Source organism: Suricata suricatta, chromosome 8, assembly GCF_006229205.1.
Source record: "Suricata suricatta isolate VVHF042 chromosome 8, meerkat_22Aug2017_6uvM2_HiC, whole genome shotgun sequence".
Classification (NCBI taxonomy): domain Eukaryota; kingdom Metazoa; phylum Chordata; class Mammalia; order Carnivora; family Herpestidae; genus Suricata; species Suricata suricatta.
In genome coordinates this window covers 130,982,498-130,992,061 of record NC_043707.1, presented here as the reverse complement: position 1 = coordinate 130,992,061, position 9,564 = coordinate 130,982,498, and the positions used below count along the sequence as shown (strand labels likewise).

The following is a 9,564-nucleotide window of genomic DNA, read 5'->3' as shown; positions in this document are numbered from 1 at the left end:
CCCCCAGGGGAATGCAGGGTGAGTCATGTGAAGGGGGACTGCCTGAGGTATTGGTGGCTGCTGTCCCGAGTGGCTCAGAAGGCTGGCATTGCCACTGAAGGTCGGCCCCTGGTCAAGGATTTGCTGTGTGGTCCGGCTGGGAAGATGTGACGTCTAAAGAGGGACCTTGAAAGTTAGTCCCCGCTCCTCCTGCCTGGTTTCTCGGCTTCTTTTGATAAAGGAAAGAAAGGACTCCACATTTTTCTCACAAGGTCAGTCGTTTGTGTCTATTTTTGCAAGACTTTGTTACAGATACAGGGCTTCCCTGTGTGCGTTGAAAATCACTCTCAGATATCCAAAATGTGCAGCATTTTTTAATGAAAAACCAAGTTGTAATGCAATATGCATAGCGTGCTCCCATTTTTAGGCATCGGTAGCAAACAAAAAGGAAAATCCAAAGAAAAGGACACACCGGTGTCGGAGTATTCTCTCAGCATGGAGCGACTGCGGACGGAGGACCTTTACTGTCACTCGGTCACTCATCAACTATTGATTGCAGGCCTACTGTGTGCCGGCCAGGGAGGCTAGAGCAGGGAACTCTCTCCACGTTATGGTTATCTATCACGTTTGGGTTTGTGTAATAGACACGTACAACTTTTGTAACCAGAAATGTAATGAAGAATTGAATCGCCTCTTCTTGAAAAGAGAGTAACCCCCTTATGATTATAGCTCCTCATGGAACCCAGACATATGATCACTCACGCCCTCTTCCCCTTCCCCTCTTCCCACCTTGAGTCCTTCCTCTCCCTAATCCCCTCTGGATCCCACTCCTGCTTTGATCCTTCCCCCTTGGGTTCTTGGGTCACAGGATGTACCCCAATTTAGCCACGCCCAGTCCACGTGCTCCTATAGCTCATGCCAACATCGCCCAGGTCATCTGGTCTTCTCTGCCATCTCGATGTTCTCACAAAGCACCTCTCCCGACACACCCTTCACAGTTGCCACCCAACCCTTTACTCACAAGCCTCTGTCGTCATTTAAAAGAGAATGACAGCCCTGAGCCAGACTCTGAGCCGGCTTCCCAGCTCTGTAGCTTGACCTTGCTGAATCTCTGCTGCCTCACTACAAGTGCAAGCACATTTCCTCGCTGGGTTGGTTATAGCAATATATGGTATGTATATAGAAAATATCACTGTAAAACTCCTGGCGTGGTGCCTGGCACACAGCAGGCACTTAATACTTGATAGCTGTTATTATAATATTACTGTTCTACTCTTGCATGCTGGAAATTCTCAGAAAGGTACAGTGCCGGGGATCAAGGTCGTAGGCATGAACATATTCAACTCCCTTTCTTTCTCTCTCTCCCCATCTTTTCTCCCTTCCCCCTCCAAATTCCTACTGTATTCTCACTGCTCTCTCCAGATACAGCTCTTCCCTCCCTGTGTCCCCCCTTCACTGTCCCTCCCAGGGGTCCCTGTGCAGGAGGTCTGGAGTGATAACTTCCTCCTCCGGCATCAACACCTTCCTCTTCCTCTGACTCTCCTCTTGCCATCAAACGTGCATTTCAAGATGGCAGTTCCTTGGAACCCACTGCCTCTTTAGCTCTTTTTCTATTCCTGGCTCTCGCGCCCCACCTCGCGTCTTGCAGAAGTGTGTTACGCCCTCTGTCTTCATTGCACATTCCCTACTCTGCCTTTGCCTCCTTGCTCCGCCCGGGCATGTGACTGACGGAGCCCCGCCTACACTGGCAGGCCCGCCATCTTTCCCAGCCTGCGTTCTCTCTGGCTCACCCTGCGCTCTCGGATCTCTTCCAGGAAACACCCTCACCCCTGGCTCTCCTGGGCCTGGCGCACCCTGCCTGTCTCTTGATCTTCTCCATCTGTTTTCAGCAGCGCCCTTCCTCTGTTCCTGTCCCAACCTGAGTGTTTCCTCCAGTAGCGTCCTTGGCCCTCCCCTCTCTCATCTCCTTTCTCATGAAGAAAGTCTCCATCCGGGCACTCCCACAACCGCTCCCATGGCAGCGATGGGCACATGGACATCTCCACATGCCGTGCTGCCCGGAACGGTAGTACAGGTTGGGCACCATATACAGTAGCAGGTGGGACCCCTGGCAGGGGCCATGTCCACCAGAAGGAAGGCTGCTCTCTTCCAACCTCGTGAAGACCCTGAATGGACTGGGCCGGGCTGGTCCTGCTCTTGGCGACCACCTCTCCGTAGACTCCTTCTAGTACCTCAAATTCAACCCGTGTGAAACCTAGCTTGTAGCTCCTCCCTTCTCCCCAGACCCTACCACCCTAACCTGTCTTCTCTGTCTGACAGTGGGGCCACCATGCTACTTCTAAGAGGAGCTCGCTCGCTCTCTCTCTCTCTCTCTCTCTCTCTCTCTTTGTCCCCACTTCTCCCACCCCAGCTTAGAACATGGGCACTAAAGACCTCGACGTCCATGGACTCCCAGCCTCTAACTCCCAGGAAGGATTCAGCCACTAGGAGACCCCCGGCAATGTCCGGGGACATTTTCGTCGTCACAACCAGGATAGGAGGTGGCGCTCCTGGCATCCTATAGCACACAGAACAGCCCCCACAACAGAGAATCTGTCCAGCCCACCTACCCACAGTGGGGCCGTTAGGAAACCCGCTTGTTCCCCCGCCTCTAAGTCACCCCAGCTATTTTTCTGGAAAACAACAAAAAAAAGCAAAGCCACAAAACACTCCTCATCAAGGCAGTCCACTGGATGCTGGAGTCACACTGACTTGAGCTCAAGGCCCAGCTCAGCCGTTTGCCAGCCTCATGGCCCCCAGCATCCACAGGCCTTGGAGCCCAGCTGTCCAAAGGGGTGATGATCAGGTGATACGGGCCAGTGATGCACTGATTGTGTGGCGGAGGGCCCGGCACACAGGGCCTACTCGGTACACAGTGATGTTTTGATCCAGTTTACACATTTTAGGCAACCGTTCTAGACCAGCCACAGACTGACCCCAGCCTTCCCCTCCAGCTCTACCTTCGGCTTCCCCTCGGGCGGCGTCTGAGCAGCCCAGTTAAGCTCAGCACCCCGAGGGCCATGCACTCTCCTTCCCGACCCCCCACCCGCCTTCACCCCCGTATAATCTCCTGTGGCTCCCGTAACAGAGACCACCAAGGCAGAGCCTAACACAGGACGTGTGTGTCCTTGCACAGCCCTGGAAGCCAAAAGCCTGAAATCGGCCCAAGTCAGGGTGTCAGAGGAACTGGGTCTTTCCGAAGGCTCTAAGAAAGGACGCATTTTTTTTTTTTTGCCTTTCCTCCACCTTCAGAGCCAGCCATGAAGCGTCTTCCAGTCTCTGCTTCTGTCCCATCCCCTGTCCTCTGATCTTCCTGTGTGATTATATCAGGTCCACCCCGTAGTCCAGGATGACCTCTCTCTTAACTTGATGGTATCTGCCAAGTCCCCTGTGCCCCGTAAGGCGGCGTTCACAGGCTCCCCAGGTCGGGAGCCGGGTGTCCTGGAGGCCATCACCACCTAGCCTCCGCCATTCCACATCTCCCATTCAGCAGTGCCCTCCCCGCCGACTCTGAGTGCTGCCTACCCAGCGGTGCCCACACCCGGTGGCTCCTGGCCTGGTCGCCTCCTGCCATCGCTCCAGGGGATTGCTGTCCCCTCTCCTGGGGCTCTCACACTCCCCGACTCCCCGACCCGGTCAGTAGTCGCTTGGTTTCCGCCTGGAGCCACTGCGTGTTTCCAGCAGGCAGTCAGACCCTGTCTCTCAGACCGAACCGTGAGGAATGGCTTCAGAGCATCCCCGCGCTCAGCCCCTGGCTTTGCACCCAGCGGACGCTTCGTCAGGAGGCGCCCGCTGATGGGTTTTACTTTCCACCTTCAAAAAGAAGCTGGATTTGAGCCCAACCAAGACTCACCAACCATTTGAAAAATCACACATTGGATGGCAACTCACGTCTCCCTGATGGGAGAGAGGCGCTGCCCTCACCCAGCTGTGAGCAAGCTGTTACAAGACATTATTCAGAAAGTGAAGGAGGCGAATTACATTGCTACTTACCTTCTTCTTGCTTCTCTTTTCAAGGATTGTCTTTGTATCTGCAGTATCTCCTGATACATTATAAGAAAATTACAAGCCAAGCCCAGGAACTTCAGGTAATGTTTTAACTTTGAAAGTTCATTGCAGGGGCACCTGGGTGGCTCAGTTGGTTAAGCCTCCAACTTCGGCTCAAGTCATGATCTTATAGTTTGTGGGTTCAAGCCCCACATCGGGCTCTGTGCTGACAGCTCAGAGCCTAGAGCCTGCTTCTGATTCTGTCTCTCCCTCTCTCTCTGCCCTTCCCCACTTGCACTCTATCTTTCTCTCAAAAATGAATAAATGTTAAAAACTTTAAAGAAAAGCAAAGAAAGTTCCTTTCAGCTCCTCCTTGGCGTGTATAGAACCCTGTTTTTTCTGTTACCCAGTCAGCCCACCTTCTCCAAGGGTGACATGGTATCTTTGTTTGACACAACAAGATTCAGACAGGGTGGCTAAGATAGCCCAGGAGGGCAAGGGCAAAGACAGGATGCTTGTTTCCTTCCGTCAAAATTGTCAGAAAGATTTCAATGCCATCACATCTTGGGGCACCCGAGTGGCTCAGTCGGTTAAGCATCCAACTCTTGATCTCAGCTTAGGTCATGATCTCACTGTTGGTGGGATTGACTCTGCACTGAGTGTGGAGCCTGCTTGGGTCTCCCTCTCTCTCTCTCTCTCTCTCTCTCTCTCTCTCTCTCCCTCTCCCCCCTCCCTCTCCCTCTCAATAATTAATTAAAAACTTTTTTAAAATCAGGAAGTAAATACTACCATATCTTGAAAATGGTGCTTATCAAATGCAGTGGAAGAACACAGCTAGCAGCAGCACAAGGAGAAGAATTACCAAAAGTTACATAACGTGGACATTGTAGAGGCAACTGATCATTAGGGCTTGGACCCATCTGGCAGCTACAGCCATACAATCCTGTGTCATAAACACCCACAAAACTTTAATGGCATTCCACGGTTACTGTTCGCTGCTCACATGTCTGGGGTCAGCCGCCAGGCGGACGGGCCTGCCCAAGTCTCTGGGCATTGGCTGGCCCTTGATTGGTCTAGGCTGGCCTCAGCGAGCCGCTCTACTCTTCTCCATCTGTCTCTCATCTTCCATCAGGCTGGCCTGGGCATGTTCCCATGGCGATGCACAGATATAAGAGAAAGCAGCCCAGTCCTGGATGCTTTTCAATTCTCTGCTGTGATATGTCTGCTTAACATCCCATTGGCCAAAGCAGGTCACATGGCTGAATTCAATGTCAGGGCAGGCTATGGGTGGGCCCTGCAAGGTACCTGGCCAGAGGGGTGCCTGGGTGGCTCAGCTGGTTAAGCGTCCTGCTTCGGCTCAGGTCATGATCTCACATTTGTGGCTTCGAGCCCCGCGTCAGGCTCTGTGCTGACAGCTCAGAGCCTGGAGCCTCCTTCAGATTCTGTGTCTCCCTCTCTCTCTGTCCCTCCCCCACTTGCCCTCTCTCTCTCAAAAAATATAAACATTTTTAAAAAATCAAAAGGTACCTGGCCAAAGCCATGGACAGCGGGAGGGTAAAGTGTTAGGACCACCATTGCAATCAACCCCACAGACCATCTAGTCCAGGGGTCAACGCCCTTTTCTAAAGCACAGGGCCAGACGGTAAATAGTTGCGGCTTGCAGGCCATGCAGTCTCCGTCACACCCGCTCAGCTCTGCTGCTGTAGGGTCAAGGCAGCCATGGACGGTATGTAAATGAAGGAGCATGATGGGCATGGCTCTGTTCCCATAAAACTTTATACATAAAAATGGGCAGCGGGCCACATCTGGCCTGTAGATAGTACTTTATCAACCCACAATCTAGTCCCCATTCTCTTTATCTTACAGATCTGGACATGAAGCCCCAGAGGCTAGGTGACTTTCAATGTCATACGGCTAATCGGCAGAAGAATCAAGACAAAAGCTCAGGCCTTCTGACCCCAACTCACTGCTTTTTCTCTTCCACTCAGCAAACAATGACTGATCATTCTTGCTGCCATTTACTGAGCACCTACCACATTCTAAGCACTTTGTTAAAAACTTTCCATCACAATCTCCCTTAATTTTTTTTTAATTTTTAAATGTTTATTTATTTTTGAGAGACAGAGACAAAGTGTGAGCAGGAGAGAGTCAGAGAGAGAGGGAGACACAGAATGGAAAGCAGATCCCAGGCTCTGAGCTGCCAGCACAGAGCCAGATGCAGGGCTCAGACTCACAGACCCACAGATCATGACCTGAGCTGATGTCGGATGCTTAACCGACTGAGCCAGTCAGGTGCCTCATGATCTCACTGAATCTTTAAGAGGTAGATACTATTATTAACCTCATTTTCTAAATGGAAAAGCAGCTTCAACGAACTAGAGCTGAGATTCTATCTAGATCCCGAGTCTTTCTTAAACACTATACGCTACTGCCTCACTACTAGCATCTAGGCTAAGCATTAAGAAAGTTTTGTGTAAACCTTTGTCCTGCCCCCCACCCAGAGCTAAAGAACTTGTAAGAGGGAAAAAAGTTGGAATGACTCCTTTAATTAGTCCTATCTCCCTCCCCCATCAGCCTTAACTTCCTTTCCTCTCGTTTCAGATCAAGATCCACAGCTCTCAGGAAACCCAGCAGTCGTTCATGCAAGAGAAGCTGCGGGAGCATCTGGCAGAGAAGGAGAAGCTGAATGAGGATAGGCTGCAGCAAGAGGAGAAGCTGAGAGCCAGAATCAAGCAGCTGTCAGAAGAGAAAGCGGTAAGGCGGCCCCTGTCATCCTCCTTTCTCCTGGGAAGTGATGGAACTGCCTTTTCCGAGGGCATATGCTTAGAGGGAGAAATCCCAACGACTCCCCGTTCAGTGCTATGGAGCTGAATTGACTAAACCAACGAGTAGTGTTGGAGAAATTAACATGAAGCTTGAATTCTACAACGCACAGCGAAATTGACTTGAGACATCAAGGTTACTGAAATTCCTGGAAATGGTACCGTATTTGCTTAGATACCACAGTTGATTTAACAAGTTCAAGTCACTGTTACAGGTCCTGGTTTGTAAGTGACAGATGCTTCTAAGTGCGTGCCGGACCGACTTCATAATATTTCTGTCTTCTGCTCTCCTATGCACATCATAGGAAACAAATGGACAAAATGGCTACTTACTTTTCTAAAAACCAAGCTAGTTAGAAGATAGTTTACAGGGGCGCCTGGGTGGCTCAGTCGGTTGAGTGTCTGGCTCTGGCTCAGGTCATGATCTCACATTTGTGGGTTCGAGCCCTGCGTCAGGTTCTGTGCTGACAGCTCAGAGCCTGGAGCCTGCTTCTGATTCTGTGTCTCCCTCTCTCTCTGTCCCTCCCCTGATCGTGCTGTCTCTCTCTGTCTCTCAAAAATAAATAAAAAACATTTTTTAAAAATTTTAAAGAAGATAGTTTACAGCAGCGCCTCCCAAACCTAAATGCACCTGAGAAGCACCAGGGGAGGCTTTCAAATGCAGATGCTGACTCAGCAGGTCTGGGGCAGAAGCTGGCATTCTGTACTCTGTGTGTGTGTGTGTGTGTGTGTGTGTGTGTTCATGGCTAATGAGCTCCCAGCTGGTGCTGAGGGCATAGGTCTACAGACACATTTTCAGCAACAAAGCCTTAGAGGAAGGTTTTTCCTACGTTGCCTTATATGAACCACCTGGACGCTTGTTTAAAATACAGATTCTCGGGCCCCAGCCCAGACCCTCCAAATCAGAATCTCTGGAGAAGTCCAGGAAGCCGCACTTAATGAATCGATTCTCGTGTTTGTCCTATATCCAAGCCCTTTTTGATGTTCAGGGACTGCCATGTATTGAACTACGTCGCTGCCATCGTCTAGATCAGTGGCTCTTGACTTTGGCTGTGCTTTCGGCAGTTAGATTTAAAAGTACTAATGCGTTGCACCCCTTCCCCCTCCCCCATCCCCGGGCGCTGATCTAATTGAGGTGAGGGTGTGGCTCACGCACAGGGATTTCGAAGGGCCCCTGGGTGCTGCCCAGTGTGCGGCCATGGGCGATAACCACCGAGTGCTGCCCCTGCTCCCACCCGCCTGAAGACAGCAGCCCCAGACCTGCGGGAGCCCAGCTCGTCCCCCGAGGATGATTGCCAGGCTTGACTTCCGGCTTGGACCACCCCTCTCTGTCACACGGTCCTTGACTTCCAGCTTGGACCACCCCTCTCTGTCACACGGTCCTGACTTCTGGCTTGGACCACCCCGCTCTGTCACACGCCAGCTCTGCAGACCTCTCTGCCTCGCTCAGCCTCTGATTCATGCCCAGTTATTTCAAGAACTCTGTCTCCTCCTTCTACCGCTTTTTCTGTCTGCCCCTTTCTCTGCCTTTCTGCCTTTTATGAAAAACATTGAAAGTCTAAAAAGGGAAGAACCATCTGACCAAAACTGTATGAGGCCAAAGGCAGTATTAATAATAGCCTTAAATCAAGATGAGTCCATTTAGAAGGTCAATTAGACGTAGAAAAAGCCAGCGTCATTCGAGAGAGAGGGAAATAAAACCAGAAAGAACTGGAAATCTCCAAAAGCCTCACAGAGCTCTTCACCTGCTTCCTCGTTCCTCCCTGATTGCCCTCTCCTTTTCCATGTGTCTTATTTTGCTTTTAATTTGGGGGTGACTTTTCCCACCATACTGTGGGTGTACAGTATTTCAGCCCTACCACGCTCAGCACCGACTTGAGCACCAGCTCCCAGACGCCCAGTCCTGATACAAACAGGGTTTGAAGGGCTGGCTTCAAACCCCCTTTAAACAGAACAAACCTCGGCGCACACCAGCCCAAGAGGAGCAGAAAGTGTACCCCGCCCAGACAGTACCGTGGCCCGTGGTCATTATCATCCCGTTGAGGGCCATCATTCACTCCCCAGACACTTAGTAGGTGCTCCTTGCTCCTTGTACTCTTCTGAAAGTACTGTCACAGACTTACCACCCGGGGTCCCAATTTTAAATGAACCTTCCTCACACCATAGGACACCATCTCCCCCACCCTTCCTAAAAATACGTGTGTCACAATCCGTTAATTGAACCCCTTCTCATGAATCCTGACTTGTTTGAGGACACTCTTTCTATGGTAAGAAATTCTAGGTTTCCGTATCGAGCTCATACCTTTTTATTATGAACTGTTAACAACACGTACGTGATTTGTGCATGCACTAACGGTTTAGATTGGGATCAGCAAACTTTTTGCATGAAGAGCCGGATGGCACACATTTTCAGTTTCGCGGGCCACACTGCCCTGTGGTGATTGCTTAGCTCTGCTGCTCTAGTGCGAAAGACGTCATAGGCTATCTACAGTGAGCGAGAAGGTGTTTCAATAAAACTTTATTTCCAAAACACAGACAGCAGGCCAGGCCAGCTTCGGCTAGTGGGTCCTAGTTTGCCAACCCCTGGTTCAGAACGCAGGCTCTCAAGTCAAATGGATCAGGGTTGGAATCCCTGTTTATGTGATTTACCAGTAAATTTGGCAGATTCCTTAATCTCTCTGTTTCCTCTTCTGCAAAGTGGAGATCACAGAAGAAAGGACTGGCCATTGTTAATGAC

At 50.8% G+C, this 9,564-nt stretch overlaps 1 protein-coding gene across 6 annotated transcripts in view; it reads left to right on the top strand.

The window, feature by feature from the left end:
• The window catches only part of FHAD1 (forkhead associated phosphopeptide binding domain 1), a 115,841-nt gene that overhangs the window by 67,244 nt on the left and 39,033 nt on the right, over positions 1-9,564 (top strand). For all 6 annotated transcript variants that reach the window (XR_003912333.1, XM_029949302.1, XM_029949301.1 and 3 more), the window contains 2 exons: positions 4,036-4,106; positions 6,607-6,759. Coding sequence is in view for 5 of the 6 variants with exons in the window: in XM_029949302.1 (XP_029805162.1) it covers positions 4,036-4,106; positions 6,607-6,759 (224 nt within the window). In the remaining variant the exon portion in view is untranslated. The remainder of the gene's footprint in view (positions 1-4,035; positions 4,107-6,606; positions 6,760-9,564) is intronic.